At 38.4% G+C, this 19,471-nt stretch overlaps 1 protein-coding gene across 1 annotated transcript; it reads left to right on the top strand.

The window, feature by feature from the left end:
- Positions 1-288: 288 nt before the first annotated feature.
- dhrs11a (dehydrogenase/reductase 11a) lies at positions 289-19,420 on the top strand. The gene is made up of 7 exons (XM_057362894.1): positions 289-940; positions 14,644-14,853; positions 16,092-16,186; positions 16,292-16,421; positions 16,542-16,634; positions 16,724-16,789; positions 17,701-19,420. Exons 1-7 carry the CDS (start codon positions 806-808, stop codon positions 17,740-17,742), a joined length of 771 nt encoding a protein of 256 aa, XP_057218877.1. The 5' UTR covers positions 289-805; the 3' UTR covers positions 17,743-19,420.
- The last annotated feature ends 51 nt before the right edge of the window (positions 19,421-19,471 follow it).

Raw genomic sequence — 19,471 nt, 5'->3', positions numbered from 1 at the left:
GCAGGACAAAGGTCTAGAAGGCATTAAAATAATACATATTTAAGATACAGACAGAGACATTGGTTTCACAATATAACGTTACAGCAATCATAATGCAAACATTCGGAGAAAAAAACCTGCATAAATTACGACAAAAACGAGATATGCTAAACGTAAAACAAGAAATATGTTATTGACAAGAGACGCGGAACATCTACATTTAAATAAAGCTTTACAAGCGGTGTTCCCGTAATGTACCGTAAACCACTCAATAAGCGCGCATCTGAACCTAAACGGCGGCTGGCTTGACCGTGTATTTTCAAACCGCGGCTGGCTTGACCGCAGTTCCATACTGGTAAATTGATTATTTAACGTACTCAATTCTGTCTATTTAGAAATGTAGACGAAATACGACAGGGTGTGGTGGCGTGGTTGAAGGTATAAGAAATACCATTAGGTCAGCAATAAAACAATAGGAGTCTACAAAACTAATATGTAGCCTATCTGCATTCAAAACGCGTGCAGGCGGCGACAACAACCCAAAGCTTGTTCGTTTCCTCCCCGTTAATATTTAATCGCGGGCGCGGCGGGGATTGGATCCGGGCGTGTGGGTCTGTTCCTGGGTGTCAGCAGTACACAATCTGGGAGGGTTTGACACGATCTGTTCCCGCCCTGAACGCGTTCACTCACTCACTCACTCACTCACTCACTCACTCACAGGACTGATATTCTGAATCAAAGTAACACAGTATCGCGCGATCACTCTTGATACTTTGTAACATTCGGCGTTTATTGTCGCGGCTGTTGTGATACATTGTATCCGCTGATGATGGAGCGCTGGAAGGGGAGAGTCGCGCTGGTCACCGGAGCTTCTGTGGGGATTGGAGCGGCTGTCGCCCGGGCTCTGGTCCAGCACGGCATGAAGGTGGTCGGATGCGCCAGGAGCGTAGACAAAATCGAGGTAAGCGATCTTAAAACTGGCTCGTCAGTGGTTAAGTTGAGATTTCAGGCCTGGGTGACGGTGGTGCTACTTTGTTAGCTCGCTGCTGTCTCACACAAGCGAACATCGATCATCTGGGTCCGGATGATTTTCGTAATTCGTACACAATGTTTGAATGAAAGTGTTTGGAGGAGTTGAGGCGAGATGTGAATGGTGACGTCCTGGTTATTGGTAAGCACAGGTGTGTCTGGTTCCTTTACAGAATAATATATCGTATAAGTGATTGATCGCTTCTTAAGTGTTGATGAATTTAGCCACGCCCACTTTACACTAGCGCAAAAAACAATTGGAATCATTCATTGATGTATCTCCCATATGCATTGTTTATATACTTCTACGAGTATGATGAATGTAAGTTTTTCTGTTTTAGTTGATGTTACAGTCTCATAAATGGATTAGTGTAATGCAGGTTTGTATATCAAGTAAAAATGTCATTATTTTTTACACTCTCATGTTGTTATACTGTTTTTAAACTCTGCTTTGTTTCAAGTGGACAAAGGCTACAGAAAGAAAAAGAAAGCATTATAAAAGTACTTTATAAGGAATAAGTGGTCTATAATCGTCTGGAGTCATATCAAATCATACTATTTAATAAAAATGTACTAAAATCTTCACTCCGCAGCAGCTCTCATGAAGACCGTTTTTATGGTTCATGTTCTGACTTAACCGCTAGTTTTAAAAAAGAGGCAAAACTATAATTAACACGTTTACAATAAAAATAACTGGGAAGCGGTTTTTTGAAGCAGTTATCCTTTAAAGCTACACTGATATGGCAGTCGGGCTTGTAGTTTTATTGTACAGTAGTTGTATTGTTCAGCATGCCACAACCCTTCATTATAGACCTTCAATCAATCAAAGATGTCCTGTTAATGTTTGATAGGGTTTTCAGGCCTGCCCTTGAGCAGGACTCAAGAAACTTTGAAGGCTCTTGATAGGCTGTAAACCCAGAAATGACTTCATGTCTTCTCATCACCACTCGAGATTATGAATATGTATGACACGACATAAATGTCGAATGAATGAATGAATGCTTGACTTTTAGTTGTAATCTTGCTGTGGCAGGTTGTTGGAGAGTTATGTTGCTGTAAGCTGCATACCTGCCAGTGTTGCATTTCAGTGTAGAAGGTCATACACATTATTTTATTATTTATATTCCCCGTTGTCCACTTTGCCATTGCTGGTAAAGCACTAAAAACAGACATAACGTAGCATCTATGACAATTCCCACCCCGTGCTTACACATAAATGTGTCTTTTTTGTTTCCTGGGCCTTTAAGATTCCTGGAAGATTAGGAGTTTTTAAAAAGGTTACTTTTATCATGCTGGGCGGGGACTGTGATTTTACCATCTTTCCAATATCACAAACAATCCATACTGCAATGTGTCACTTCAACGGTTAAGATCAAATGGGATTTTGTTAAAAATAAACGGTCACTGAAAGTTAGATTCTTTTATCTCTTATCTACCGAGAAGATTAAGTCAAATCACTGTCCTGCTTTGCATGTCTTTTGTTTTCCATGTGATGCAAAAACTGTATTTGCTTACTGCTGATTCATTGAAATGCTATTAAAATGTCTATGTTCTTTCATCGTATGTGTTGCTCACTGTACACGCACAGTTCATTCGTACTGCATGTGTGTTATGACGATGAACAAAGGTTGAAAGTTACTACAGATTTTGATAGTGTGTTATCATCAGTTAACAGAGTTGAGGGTCTTGGTGGCTTTTACAGTATACACGAAGACACGCCATTATCCTATAAGTTCTGAATTCCTAATGTTTGTGCTCTTTGTGAAATGAGGGACAAGGGCGCGCATTGTGTCTGACCACAAGACACCAATCTAATAGTGTCAAAGGTTTTATTCTAAAGACTGTGTGTGTGCGTGTGTGTGCGCGTGTGCGCGCGTGTGTGCGTGTGCGGTGGTTCTGTTCAAACATCCATACAAACACACAGATAGGCTTATGATACTAAAGATCAGTCAGGTTTCAGGATTCTCGCCAGTTTTGAAAATGGAACAAACGAACGTGCTTCTTTATTTAAAATGCCATTGATATATAAATATGGACCATTTAAATGATTAATAATGGCATGTAGCCCTTAAGTATTTCTCAATTAGGCTAACATTGCTTTCGAACTTAAAAAACAAGACAAAACAAGAAAACAAGAACAATTAAGTAAACTTTTAAAAATGTTTCAAATGTTTTCGAAAAACGTTTTAGATCAAAATAAGAAGGTGTACAAAGAAAGTTTCAGTTTGTTATTGGAGCACTATTGGCATCCCTTCTAAGCGCTTTGAGCAGTTTGAGTAAACATCTACAAAAGTAAATGGGGTAAAACACGCAGCACATGGGATTGAGACCAAGAGTGATGAAAACCTAAGAAAAAAGGGGGCGGGGGGGTTAAACTTGTGGTTACTATGGGATGTGGACTGGAATGGAGAGCAGGGTTGATGAGGGGCCAGTGTAGAGAGAGTTCATTTGTTGTTGCTACTCGAATATATAGGGACGTTGGGGATTTGCATACACCCACACACGTTTTCGCTTCTTTCCCGAATGAGATCATGTATTTACGAAACGCATTCTGTAGAGCGGTTTGTCCGTTTAGGGCTACTGTAGAAACAACATGGCGACATGGCAACAAGAGTCGTTGAGAGAGAGAGTCAAAAATGTTCATGTGTCACGTGATTCATGGAGCCTTCAGGTAGTTCCAGGAAGTTATGTTTTCACTTTAAATGCTTTCTTTCTTTCTTTTATTCATTAAATGACTTGCGTCTCTAAATGTGTTAAAAGTTTGTCACAATTGGTCAATTGTTCACAATTGTTTTGCCGCAGCTCCATGCGTTACTAGTAACTTCCGGGAACTATTTCCGAGAGGCTCCATGAACCGCCATTGCTGTGAAAAAACTGTTCCATTGGAGTCAACGGAGTTGACGCGACTAAATGGTTACAACTTTCCATGCAAGCAGACCCGTGCTGTATGTAGTGTAGATAGAAATAGCTCATTCTAAGGTCATAAAAACATAACGCTTCAGGAAGGTCTTCATACACCTCTGAAGACATAGTTATGTATGTTATATTCCATTTCTGTCAATAGATCCTTGAAAAAAGTGCACACTGGACCTTTAATTGTCCTCGCTTTATCCTGTTCTTTTGTTTTCCAGCCTCTTCTCGCACAGTGGCTATATGATTTTGAGATCCAGTTTTCACACAGAGAACTTTCGAGGGACTGACGCACAACTAATACAAAAGGTGTGAACATTCAGTGATGCTCAAGAAGGCAACGCATTGTTATTTTGCCTGGTAAGAAATGCAGCCCTAAGCAAAAACAGGCACCTTTGACCTGCTGACGGTGATCCCGTTACCGCTCCCTGTTTTTGTCCTTGCGTAGTTCAGTGAGGTCGCAGATGCCTTGCAGAATATGTAATGCATCTCTCACAGACCTCACAGACACCTCACAATAGCCATCGACATGCTGATAGAGGCTGATGATATCATAACAACAGCGCTCAGAAACCATATCCGGCGACCGTCTAAGAACAGCGGCGATGAGTGAAGGTCAGTCGATGGAAAGAGAGACATGGTTGAAGATGATGGAGAGGATAAAGATCGATGGGTTGTATGGAAAAACGGCTAGCTGTGGACGGGGGTCATTTGATCTCAGCTGATTCCTAGAAAGTAGGTGGAGCATGCAGGCCCAGTGCTGGTGCCATGATCTTTACATCACGCGTGGCATCTGTTAGCAGCAATATTCTGTTGACTGCTTTGAGCGCTTGCTAGCACGAGATCAGGGCCGATACAGGCCACTTGGAAAACTTTAGATTTCGTCAAGCCAGAAGCAGCTATAAAAAATCTTCCTTTAATCCCAATAGGGCTTAAGACATTTTCAAACTTGGCGTACCCCCATCGTCAACACAATGATATGAATTAATGCCATATTGTCAGCATTGTTATAAATACCACATTGTAAGTGCATGGTAGAGGACCGTTCGGTTAGACGCAGGCTGAAACCAACGTAACACAACCGCCAGCATTCACAGCAAAACATTCACACCTCACTCTCATGATACTGAGAACATTCATCAGCCTCTGAGAGGAAATTCTGCCAACAGACTGACAGCTTTTTCTACACTTTTTATAGCTTCACAGTGGACAGTCTGTGACCTGGGAAATATGTTACTGACAGGGCTCTCGCACCTTCGGACTAAATTTTCACATGGCAGATATTCCTGTGACATTCCAAGTCGTTCAGGATTGCTTAAGAAGGATTTATTTTTATGTTTAATATCTCCCAGCATAAAGACAAAGTTGACTTTCATTCTGAATAACTTCCAGGACTGGAAAAAATATTTAATAATTGATGCTTTTCCGAGGAAAGATCTACATTTAACTCCTCAACTCAACTTTATTTATATAGCGCTTTTTACAATTTTCATTGTTACAAAGCAGCTGTACATGAGACATATTGACTATAAGCAAAACAATTAAAGTTGTACCTGCAAAAACAAGAAAAAGTTGAAAACACAGAAGACAGACATACCCACATACAAAACACTCCACACACACAATATGCACACGTACTAACACACATAGACATAGACGCGCACGCACACACACGGACGCGCACGCACACGCACACACACACACACACACGTACACAGACAAGTACGCACACACACACAGACACGCACGCACACACACACTCAGTGAGAGCACACATTTAAGATAAAGGAGAGAGAAGCACAGGTCAAATATAACAGACTATAAATTCCTATATGCAATATTAATTAAGTAAAACTTTAAGATTCTAAAGCAGCCCCCCCGGTCAGGCAGATAGTGCAAAAACAGTATGCAAACGGTGGCGAGGAACCCAAAACTCTAATTGAGAAAAAAAACCTCAGGAGAACCCAGGCCCAACCAGGGGATTCCAGTTCCCCTCTGGCAAAAGCTGCTGCCTCTGCACAAGCTCCAGAGAGCTCCATTTAGACCTTAATGGATGCATTCACTGGTGTTGCGCTTTTAAGTGAATAAGCATTGACAGGTTATGTTTGTTATTTTGGTTTTGTGATCCAAAATATGATCGGATTTTGCTTAAACCGTTTGCCATTTATTCATTTAGCAAGCGCTTTCATCCAGACTGATTTAGAAATGAAAGCGCATTTGGTCACATTGATCACTGTGCTCATCTTGCATGTTGTCTGGATTTAATCTCAGACAGGTTTTTTGAACCTAGAATCTAGTCATGTTTTCCTTTTTTACACAATTTATATTGCTCAGCTTTCCAAGCTACATTACACCTTTGGATAGTTATAAGTTTACACATGAGCAGATTTCATAATGTGACAAATTTGCTCCTCTCTGGTGTCAATCTTAGCTATTCATTTTACACCGCAATTCTGCGAATTGGTCGTTCCTGTTGTCAGGTACATTATTGGATGATCCTTGTGTACAGTGTGTTGCAATTGAAAAAATGTCGGCAAACCGGTTGTTGGCACTTTGAAATCACTTTGGATTATTGGCTAAACATTGAACCAATGACATGGGCCATCCTTTAGGGTTAGAGACTGTCACATTCATCTCTCAACATTTTTCTTCTGAAATAAATGTGTCATATTACTAATGCCTTGTGGCATTCCAGACCTGTATTTAAACCAGAATCATTGCAGCAGATTTCAATCCAAAATAGTTTTTATTTATCAAGGTCCAAAAAACAACAATAGCACATTTACATGCATGCATTTGGCAGACACTTTTATTCAAAATGATTTACAATACATTCGAGAAATGCATGTTGTAAGTCCAAACATTCTCTGGGTATGGAAACCATGTTTTTGCCCTATAGTGAAGCTACATTTACGCATTTGGCAGACGCTTTTATCCAAAGCGACTTACATTGCATTGTATTATACATTTGTTTCTGACTATGTGCGATCCCCTGGGATCCAACCCGTGACCTTGGCGTTGCTAGCGCCATGCTCGAACCACTGAGCCACAGGAAAGCTAACATGAAAATATGTAAACGATTTTCCGAATGAGATAACCTTCTAACCTATTTTGAAACTATATGCTTTATGTCCTCTTTTGAAGTTTATATCGATGTATTGTGTGTACAGTCTTGGAGTTTTCATTCTGTGGAAGTGCTTGTCATGAGGGTGTGTAAGTGATGACACAGAAATGTTATTTTTTATTTGAATTATTCAGAGTTCTGTCCAGTGTAGTCAGTGCTTCATTAGAACTGTTAAAGGACTGTAAGCTCCGCCCATCTGTCAGATCTGATGCCAAGTTTCACAGCTCTTGTAGAAGGCACTTCGTCAGATCTGAAATAGCTTGGTGACATCCTTCTCACACACACACACACACACACACACACACACACACACACACACACACACACTTGTCTTCCGGCAGCCAAGTATTGGGGTGCTGGGGCTAATGAATTCTGTCGTCTTGGCAGGAGGCGTATTGTATTTATTTAAGTCCGTCGCCGCGGTGCCTTCATACAGACTGGACCGGACCCCTCTTTTCTCTTTCATTCAGTTTTCTTCTCTCTCACTGGGCCGTTTGCCAGCCGCAGTTTTTGAAGAGGTTTTTTCCCACTGTGCTTTGAAATGGGTCATTCTGAAAGGTTGACTTCACTCACATTTTCTGATCTACTCTGACATTCTCTCTCGCTCTCGCTCTCGCTCTCTCTCTCTCTCTCTCTCTCTCTCTCTCTGTCTCTCTCTCTCTCTCTGTCTCTCTCTCTCTCTCTGTCTCTCTCTCACTCTCGCTCTCTCTCTACGCCAACTTAGAGTGTTATGTCCGTTTTCTGTAGCTCAATTGGTAGAGCATTGCAAAGGTCTTGGGTTCGATTGCCAGGAAACACACATACTGGAGGTCAAATGTAAACCTTGAATATACTGTAAGTGGCTTTGGATAAAAGCATCTTCCAAATCTATAATGTTTTGTTTTAGGGCGGGTGTTAAGATACACGAGCTCCTCTTATTATAATTATTCATACAAAATATAAAACAATATAAAACAAAGTTTCATGCCCAAATAAAACTGTGTATTCACCTGCCAGTGTGGCAGATTCATTTTGGACCCTGTGTGTGTAAATTCAGTTTCCAGCCCCATGAACGATGTAGCGTTTCTAATATTCCTCCAGAATGAGTAATACGTCCTTCATATCCGCACAGGAGGCCTGACCTAAGAAAATAAATCCGAAGGTCCTCCGGTGTCTACTGAAGCCAGCGTGGCCCCCGATGGCTCTGTCTCCGCATCATAATCACTCAGCAGACGTGATGCGCTCGGGTTCATTGAGTGCACAGAGACAAAGAGGGAGGAGGGAGAGAGCGCTGCAATAGACCAAATGCGATTATCTTTCATAACAAGCTTAAAGCTTTAGGTTTCTGTCTAGTTGAACCCTTTCAGTATCCTGTATTATATTCTGAGTGATGATGGGTATAATGTAATCTGTGATTATATTGAGCTGCTGTGTGGCTGTAATGAAACCCCTTCATGAGGTAAGATGGTTTCATCCGGTGGTGGTCAGGTTGTGTGTCTTCTAAATTCGCTCTGGAGATTCGTTCAAGTGTACAGCGTTATAGACTATTAAGATCATTTTTAACTTGGTTGTTTGTGACACTTACTGTGCTGTGACCAAAATATACCACATAACCAATACAATATCACAATTTTACTGTACATTTAATTGCAAATAATGTATATATTAAATAGTCATGTGGTAATGGGAGTATTGAATTATTAAATGCTGATTTGTTTCATTTGAATTGATCACGGTTTCATTTTATCTGTGTCCGGGGCAATGACGTAAAATGACCACTTATCATGTGGTTTGGCCTATAAGTATTACATTTAAAAGAAAATATATCTAATTTTGTGGCTGAAATATAAATCTCTGATACAGTATGCTTAAGTGAATGGTGTTTAAAAAAAAAATCAGTTGTATGCGATTTTCAGAAAAAGTAAGTTAGTTAATTTTGTCAATTTAAGAAGACAAAATTCTAGAACAAAAATACGAGATGATTATACTTAATAGTGCAAATGCAAATACTTTGTTTCTGAACACTTTACTAAAGATTTGAAGCATGTCAAGGAAATGAATTCATTTGAAGATAAATCACGGTATAGCACCACATGACATTTCTTAAGGCTGTGGCCAAAAGAGTAAAACCTCTTGATTAAAAATTGTAATCTGCATTTATGTGTACACCACATTCTTAATGTTTCAATAACTGCAACAGATGTTCTTATTTACTTATATTTTTAAATTGGCACGACGACTATCCTTATACGTCAGTGACCCGTCTACAAATACTGACTTTCTTTTTTTGCCTGTAAACCATCAAAGATTTCTGAACACAACACATCACTTCTGCGTCATCACAGTTCATCTCGAATAAATTTACACGGACCGTTTCCACAGAGCAAACTATTGAGATGAACCACACGGGTGGGGTGATGTATAATCAAACGTTTCTATGAAATGAACCCCACTTTACTTTTATAATTTTTCATTTAACGGATGCAATTTGCCGAGCTGATGTTTCATATTTGTGCAAAAAGGCTGTGACCTCTAGATCATTAATGCTTTCTAGAGATAAGAAAAATCATTTTCATTTCTCAGATGCAGCATTTGAAATCGATCTGTAATCTTTCCGTATATCTTTCTGTAAATGTGCTTTCTCCGCTTTTAGCCTTTTGGCAGGAAAAGAGTCGAGCTGAAAGTTTGGCTTTCAGAATGACCTGCACACACACACACACACACACACACGGCTGAAGCATCATGTGGTGGATTGGCTTCAACACACAATCTAACGCTCTCACACACTCCATCACTGTCACACACAAACAGAACTGCAGTGTTGTGTACTCGTGCACATTTAATAAATTAGTGTTGGCGCAGAAAGCATCGCCCCAGTCTTCTCGACTCTCTCTCACAGGGTTGAGAATTAACACATGCTCAGTGATAAAAACGAGTAAGATCGCGACAGCTTCACCTCTTTTTCATTCAACCTTTAACACACACACACACACACACACACACACACACACACACACACACTCATAAACACACCCCATTTTATCTGTGTTTATCAGTCATCTGTCTCACTGTACAGGCCCACTTCTGGTTTTCACCTGCTCTCTGACGTATATTATTATATTTTATGCTACATTTAAATAAATGTGTTCCTGTAAGTCCTTTTCTTGTAGGGATCGTTGAAAAAATGTTTACTTTAATAAGTCGCTTGCAAGGGATTGCCAAATATATGTAAATAAATATATTTAATATAAAAATACAGCTGCGGAGACCATTTCAATTTTTCATTTAATCATCATTTCTATTGTGAAAAGTTTTGCCTTTAATCATCATCTCTGCATGTATTGTGGTAATTCCAATCCAGTGTCTGTTGAATTACAACAGGAACAAACCTCAGGAATTACAAAGACAACCTACAATGTGAAAGACTGAGAGAATGCAAAGATGGATTAAAGTTAATGTAAAACATGTCAAAACATTAGTATTGTGTTGTTTAAACATGAATATGAACTTATTTTCTTTGCAGTATTTAAGATCTGCAAACCCATTTAAATTTCCTGAAAATAAATGCCAATAAAAAAATAACATTTTCATTTGGGAGAAATGTTGTCACTAGTTTACAGAATAACACACAAATGATCATTTTATGTAAACACACACCAAATTCACAGTAAATTCACAAAAACTGAAAATAATTTTGAAGTGTTTTTTTCTTTGTGAAAGTTTTATCTTTTACCTCGGCTGTAGGCCTATATATTGTGTCTATCCCAGCTACACAACGTGCTCTGATTTGTACTACTGTTGTTGTTTATAGAGATTTGTGCAGATTTGTGTTTCAGTCAGAGCCTGTAAATGAAATCTAGTTCAGGTGTTACACAGCAGTTATCTGACACGCGCGCACACACATGTATGTTTCATTATCTCCGTGGGGACAGTCCATAGGCGTAATGAGTAGTATACTGTACAAACTGTATATTTTATCCCCTAACCCAACCCCTAAACCTAAAGATTGTAGAAAACTTTTTGCATTTTTAGATTTTCAAAAATTATCGTTCTGTACAATTTATAAGCTTTTGTGCCGGTGGGGACCTCAATTTGTGACACGGTGTGTCCACAGTGACACGACAGTGACACGAGTCCCCATGTGTTGGTGTGCATTCAGGTTTAGGTCCCCACTAACATATAAAACCAAGTCCACACACACACACAAATGTTGGTATTGGTGGTTTACAGGGACATTCCATAGACGTAATGGATTTTATAGTGCACAAACTGTATATTCTATCCCGTAACCCTAAGAATCATTAAAAAGTTTCTGAACTTTTACATTTTCAATAAAACATGTTTTAGTATGTTTATTTTACGTTTTGAATTACAAGGACATCGGCATGTCCTCATAATGTAGGGGACGTGGCCAAACACATGAATATACACACACCGCATTGTAAGGACTGTGCGTCCTTATAATGTAGGTCAACCCAGTGCACACACACGCACACACACACTGTGACAGCACACCAGCTCAGTGTGAGACTGTTAAATTTTTCTATCTTGTATCTTTATTCTTGCTGAATTGTTTCTAAAGTAGACCTACTTTACAAAGTTTCTCTGCTTACCCTGCTTACGCCATCCCAGAATACCACTTTACCTGTTTTCTTTAAATCATTCAGTTCTCCCTGCCACTAAAATCATTAAGAGTGTAGGATGCTGGACATTGATGGATGATAGGATACACACACACACACACACACACACACACATCTATAAACAGGTACAGTACTGACAGCGATGTCACTGGTTTTCTATCAATACCTTTGACAGGAGTGATAAACTGACCCGCTCGACTCATTTACACTCACACACATTGAGCTTTGCCACAGATCCTCATTTGTCCTGCTGTCAACAAGAAAATGAAAGAGGAATTAAAGGGATAGTTCACTCAAAAATAAAAATCAGTTATTCACCCTCATTTTTTTCTGCAGATCACAAAGAAGATATTTTGAAGAATGTCGGTAGCCAAACATAAACGATGATAGAATTTTGGTCGTTAAGTAAATGATCCATTCAAAGGATGGTCCCTTTTGTAAATGTGTAATTTTTTTGCTCCGTCAGGTGCTTCAATAAAAGCTCGTTCCCTCAAGGCCCCTTGCTAAACGTACGAGCAGGATGAAATCACAGCATGAGATTAAATTTAGGAAGTGAGAGAGAGAATCTAACCAAATAATTGGGTTCAGTTAATGTTCTTTCCTCACTGCTGTCTGAATCTGGGAGGATGTCTTGTGTAAGTGAGAGCTGTTCAGGGAATTCGGAGCCAGAAATACACATACTTCCGCTCTCCATGTGTGTCTCGTTGCACCTGTAGCAAAGAGCAATTTGGCCCGTCACTGTATATTCACATCCTCATTAGTAGAGCTTCCGAGCTTTAAAGGTGCCCGGCGAAACAGCAAGTGAACAAATAGACAAAAAAAGATTTTACACCCCATTGTTTACTTTCATTGAAATGTATGTCGATATTTCATACATCAGTTTACTTAAAAGAAGTTTGCTTGTTAAGACGTTTCATTGTATTGAAATAAATGACTGAATGTGTGTTACAGTCATCCTACGTTTTTTTATATTTATTTTAAAGGGATAGTTCACACAAGAATCAAAATTCTGAAGATATTTTGAGAAATGTCTCAGTGGTTTTGTGTTCATACAATGGAAGTCAATGGGGTTCAGTGTTGTTTGGTTAACAACATTCTTCAAAATATCTTCTTTTGTGTACTGCAGAAGAAAGTAAGTCATACAGGTTTGGAATGACATCAGGGTGAGTAAATGATTCAATCATTTTCTTTTTTTGGGCGCACTATTCCATCTAAGAAGCGTACCCATTAACATACAAGTATTGTGTACTGATATATTGGTGTGGTAAAGGTCACACAAGAAACATTAGAATCTGAACTGCAGACGACAGTAATCTTACACACACACAAAGACGTCTGCTCATGATAGATTACAGCTATCCAAAGGTTGGGCTGAATCATTAATCAAAATCGTTTTATTAAAGTGGTTGAAGCTCTACTGGTGCCGTGCGTGTCATTAGTTATTGATCATTAGTTCTAGATCCACTGACCTGAGACCTGTTAATGTGGATAATGTGATATTGTTTTAACAGAAGCTAATCTGCATGAATGAGATAACATTGATGATATTGTTTAACGAGCGTGCGTGTGCGTGTGCGTGCATGGCCTGGTTTGTATATCCCGGTGGGGACCTAAACCTGAATACACACCAACACATGGGGACTCGTGTCACCGTGGGGACCAAAATTGAGGGTCCCATGGGCGACAAAGCTAATAAATCGTACAGAACGGTATATATTTTTGTGTGTGTGTTATCTGATTCCAACTTCCTCGCAAGCGCTCATGATATCAGTTTGCTGCTGGTCTGATATAGTGCACAAGACTTCTCAGAATCAGAGGTCTGATCTTACTGTAAACAGACTTATGACTCCGTCAGCTCAACTGCAGTCTGTTCTGTGCTGAGAGATTGAGAAGCTCAACAGAACGCACACACACAGGCGTTTCTATTCTTACTTCTGTTTGCTAAGGCCAGCATCACTGTTGTTACGGTCTTACGGTGGGTTGGAGATTTAAACTAAAGTGCATATCCAGAGTAATTTTACACACTCCAAATCTACCGTGAAAGCACCTTTAACCTCACTTCACTGTTGCCGTGGTGAGATAGTGATGACATGATAATGCATTGAGGAACAGGAATGATCATTCTCATGAGCTTGCGAACAGGATTGTTCTTTACATTAGTTAAAAGAAGTCAAAAAGATATCTTTAACACATATTTGACCATTTTCACAGGTCTGCCATTTCAGCTAGTTCTGTTTTATTTGTTTGTTTACATTCCTAATAGAAAGAAAAATGACAAATGAGATTTCTCTTTAATGTCTCAACCATTTCTCCGAAACATCAATGAGATTAAATGCAGAGCAAATGGAAACTTTCTGTGTCTCAGATATTTCTCCTGAGAAAAAGAGTCATAAATCTCACAAATGTGTCTGTCATCCGAGTTTGAGAAGAGATGTCAACAATGTGTCAAACTGAGCTCAGATCTGTCAAGTCTGCAATCAAAAGTCAATATTATTGACGACCTCAAAATGAACTCAAACATTTCTCATCAAATTGACCCAAATCCAGATTATTTTACCTCTACGGGTTGAAACGCGACAGAGAACTCCATGAAATCTCCTGAGCTGAAAGAGCAACCTCTGAGCAATAACATTTCTATCATGATGTCATCAGATGTGGGTGGGCTATTTTTTGTCCTGCCCTTCATTAAAACACATATCAGTGTTATTAAGCTCATTTATCGTCCTTGTTCTCATGAACGAACTGTTGAATGTTTTGTTTTAATCGATCAGTTCCTCTGCTGTGAATCAGTCGCAGAAGTGTTATCAGGGTGTGTTCTCCTAATGCTACTGATAACGTTTCATGAGCGCTGTACTTTATGACACATCACACAGTTTTGCTGTCATAACAGAGCACTGTGTCCTCATTGACATGTGTCTTGTTGCCGTTTTGTTCTGGTCGACTCATTCAAACATCCGCTCATGTTTTCTCTCGGCACAGAAGTTGGCAGCTGAGTGTCAGAGTGCAGGATACAGCGGCACGTTGATCCCGTATAAGTGTGACCTGTGTAATGAGGACGAGATCTTGTCCATGTTCTCGGCCATTAAGACACTTCATCAGGGAGTGGACGTGTGCATCAACAACGCTGGTCTGGCCCACAATGAACCTCTGCTTAGCGGACACACGGAAGGCTGGCGAAACATGATCGATGTGAGTCACACACATCATGATTTATGAGCACTTTGACAGTTAGTCGCTAGGTTACACTTAATCAACATTTCTTTGCGATGCATTATGGGATTCTTCCCTTTAGGGGTTACATTTAGCCAAAAGAAGATATCTGAGAGGCACTGAAAAAAACAACTCGCAGGATTTACTTGATTTTTGTGTGATTTTTTTTTTAGATTTTTTTAAAAGAAAAATCACTTTAAAAACTTAACTTAAATATTTTGTGGCAAGTTTTTGCACACAGTTTTTTTTAAATAAATGTAATAAATTTTTGTGGTAAGTTTTTGCACACCGTTTTTTTAAGTACATTTACTTAAATATTTTGTGGCAGGTTTTTGCACTCATTTTTTATTTAGTAAATTTACTTAAAAAAAATGTGTGCAAAAACTTGTCACAAAATATTTAAGTAAATTTACTAAATAAAAAATGAGTGCAAAAACCTGCCACAAAATTGTTAAGTAAATGTCCTTTAAAAAATGGTGTGCAAAAACTTACCACAAAAATTTATTACATTTATTTAAAAAAAATGTGTGCAAAAACTTGCCACAAAATATTAAGCAAATGTACTTTTTTTTAAACTGGGTGCAAAAAATGACCACAAAAATTAAGTAAATTTACTTAAATATTTTGTGACAAGTTTTTGCACACATTTTTTTTTAAGTAAATTTACTTAATTTTTGTGGTCATTTTTTGCACCCAGTTTAAAAAAAAAGTACATTTGCTTAATATTTTGTGGCAAGTTTTTGCACACATTTTTTTAAAGTAAATTTACTTGTGCTAAAAAAATCCTAGTTGTTTTTCTTAGTGTAGCATTCTCTCTTCATTTTGCAACATTCTTTGGCATAATAGAGAATGCTGTCAAAGGTATAGCTACTAGATTTCTGAACATAGAATCACAAACACACGTTTATTCATCAAGTTCACCATTTGAACTCACTTTTTTCAAACAATTTATTCCTCTTCAATTATTTTATTTTATTCCAGTTCAGCCATCACTCAAATCCATTTCTAAAACATTCATCTAATGTCATTGTGAGTTGCAGATTCAATATATAAACGTATGTGCACACCAACAGCACATTATGTTCCATTAAATCCAATACCATTCCCAAATCCATTGCTATTTCTATAATGGTTTCTATTGTTTTTTTTCAGCAGGGCAGTAGATGCGATTTTGTATCTTTACACTCAACTATTTTACCACTTGTGTTTGGGTACAGGTGAACATTCTCGCTCTGGCCATCTGCACACGAGAGGCTTATCAGTCGATGAAGGAGAGAGGTGTGGACGATGGACACATTATCAATATCAACAGGTACCTCACACACTCCAGCATCACTTCATTTTATGTTTGAGCTCTTACAGTATCGATGTCGTGATGTGGGCACACATGAGGGTTACGGTGGTCTTCTCTCTTCAGTATGGGGGGTCACAGGATGGTGCCCAGCGCTGATGAACACTTTTATTGTGCGACTAAATACGCTGTGACTGCGCTGACAGAAGGCTTGAGACAGGAGCTACGAGAGGCCAAAACACACATTCGAGCCTCGGTGAGCCCATGTTATCTTAATGCAGTTATTTCTCTATAGAAAAGTTTCATTTGATCTAATATGTTTTGATAATGATGGTTTGAGTCTGTTCTGGTCATCTAATCGTTTTTTTATCTGTAGTGTATATCACCAGGAATAGTGGAAACTGAATTTGCCTTCCGGCATCACAACAGTGATCCAGAGAGAGCAGCAGCGGTTTATGAGAGTATAAAGGTGAACGGAGCGAGTGTGATGTATCTTCTCATACACGTTCAGCCCTTTGTTTGTTGTGTAACTTCAGCGGGATTGTTTGTCTTGAACAGTGTTTGAAAGCAGAAGACATCGCCAGCGCTGTTATATATGTCCTCAGCGCACCTCCTCATGTTCAGGTACTTTTATTTATTCGCTTGACCAGTCAGCCGGGTCTCTTCTGAAAGTGTTTTCTGAGCTGTGATTTCATCCCAAACTATTTGAGCTGAACATTACACAACATTTACAAACATTGATTAAAACATCACCAAAGTGACAAGCATACAAGACTGTCAACTTCACATTTTTGAAGAAAACATTAACCATTTGGATTGTAAATCCGAAACGATTCTATCTTAATATTGAAATATATAAATACGTATTTTAACAAAGTAAACAATGTAGTTTGAAGAATTCTTCAGATTTCAGGTGTCAAACGTGTCTCTAGTTAAAGGATAACCCCCTGCCTATGTTTTGCAGTTATATATAGCCTACTTTTTATAAATATTTTGTTATTTAATATTCAAAAATCTAAGTATATAAGTTTCAGTGACATATTTCATTTATTCTTCATTCACATTTCGGTAGTTTGAGTGTATAAAGGTATATACTGTACATATAAAATAATATACATTTGATTTTTATAAGAAAATATTTAAACGTTTCAGTAGTTTGAGCATATTACATAATATATCAATTAATAAGATATTTAAATGAGATATTTCATATTTCCATAGTTCCAGCTTGGCTTTTTGTGTCAGATTTGAATTCAAAGGCATTTTGTTTCATTTTATTACTTAAAATAATTATTTGAGCAAATAAAATAATAGGTTTAGATTCAAGCCTGGTGCTCATCTGTTCCAGTATTCCAACGAGTATTATGAGTGGGCAAATATCATCTGTGATCATTGACTGACACATTATGACTGATGTTCAGACAGAGAAATGAAATCACAGCAATCTCTCTCTCTCTCTCTCTCTCTCTCTCTCTCTCTCTCTGAATAAACCTATTACTTCGTTTCACTGTCTGTGTCTGTCTTTCGCTCTATAGATCGGTGACGTCCAGATGCGGCCGGTAGAGCAAGTGTCGTAGGACCAGAGCAGACCATGAAGTCGCGCAGTGGGAGAGCAGGTTTAACCCGAGGGGAGACTGCGTCACCTGCTGGTGAACATATGTATAACAAGAAACTGTGATTGCAGGGAATTGGTTTGGGATTCAGATTCGGATCAAATCTGAGAATGTGCTGACCTGAAGGAACTGTCTGAGCTTCAGGGGAGGCAGAGGTGAGCCAGATCGCCTCTGAAATCCATTCAAATTTACAGATCTTCACAATCTGCTGCTGGTTCAAACATAAGAGGAATTTATTTGAAGGAAAATGCTGGAACAACAGAAATGATGTTAAAGCGTGTGTGGGTGACCACATACACCAGACGAACACGCCATACATTGCAGATGCTTTTTCTTTTAATAGGCCTAGGTCATAGTTCATATCTCTTTGAGAGTACGACACTAACAAGCGATGTTGCTCATGGCTGGTGATGTTCATTACTATATTTTTATTATTATAACTTGAATTCTGCGTAGATGTGATTGTCATACTATAACTAGCACTAAATGGGTCGTGGTTTGTGTGTGGGTTGTGCTGTTTTTAACCGATAACATGCACATCTGTTTGCCGCTGTCAAATCTTCCGGGAACCTGAGAATGTTTGAAAGGTAGAACACTGACTTTTTCATAGGAAAATGCGTCTTGAAACACTGTATTGTGCACTTGAAAGAAATAATACTTGATATAATCTGTTCTTACTGATTAAACATGGTGATTATTGTTAATTATGTTTTTTTTTTTGCTGTACTCTGCATCCCAGAACAGCCCGAGACTTGAGTTCCTCACTTATTTTCTATTCAAAAGTCATCAGGGTTTGTTTTTTAGGAAAACTAAAATAACTTTAATTTTACAAATAAATGCTGAAGTTCAATTATGTACAATGCGTTAACGTGAAATGTTTTAATCTGTCCTGGTCATATTTTACCCCAAAATCATAACAGGAAAATAATTCAACCTATTTTTAAAGAAATAAGGATTTGTTGCATAAGCTTATTAATTACAGTAATAAGAATATCAATCAAATATATTAAAATTAAAATGCCTTTATGCATAAATCAATCAGAGACTAATCTGCTTATGTGCACTACACTGTTTTATTCTAAAATAATGTTTTATTTGTTTCTTTTCAATTGGGGGGGTCAAATGTGACCTGAACATGTTTTCGTGAGATTCACACACTTGGACTTTGGTCAGGGTGTAAACGCGGAGTAAAGTCTGAATCTGAAGGGACTGTAAAATGTACCTCTCTGTTATAATGTATAAATCAACATGGACTTTAGCCAATGTTAACAGTATTCGGTTTGTATATTTTCAGCATGAATTCATTATGACTTAGCATGAACGTGAGCTTGAAATGCTTAAACTGAAGATAAGAACAAAATAAGAAACATTTCTAGTGTGTCGGGGGGGTGTAAAGTTCCAGGTTTGGACCCTGAGAGTGTCTTATCTCATGTTGGACTGTTGTTAAATAATCGCAACCTAATAAAAGTTAATACCTTAAGATAAAATAATCAGCAGATGAGAATAAAAATGTGACGGGCGAAAGAAATGTCCAGTTTTCTGCTTTGACTGTACAACAGAAGACGTGTGAGATGATCGTTTGATTTAAATTGTTTTTATTAATATCAACATAAAGTCCCAATAAAATGTTCTGTCAAATACAAATCCAGCTTCTGTGAAATCTCTCAGTAAGCTTTTCAATGATGCTGTAAAT

Source organism: Triplophysa rosa, linkage group LG2 (assembly GCF_024868665.1).
Source record: "Triplophysa rosa linkage group LG2, Trosa_1v2, whole genome shotgun sequence".
In the NCBI taxonomy this organism is placed as follows: domain Eukaryota; kingdom Metazoa; phylum Chordata; class Actinopteri; order Cypriniformes; family Nemacheilidae; genus Triplophysa; species Triplophysa rosa.
The sequence above is the reverse complement of the archived record's forward strand: the minus strand, read 5'-3'. Positions and strand labels throughout refer to the sequence as shown.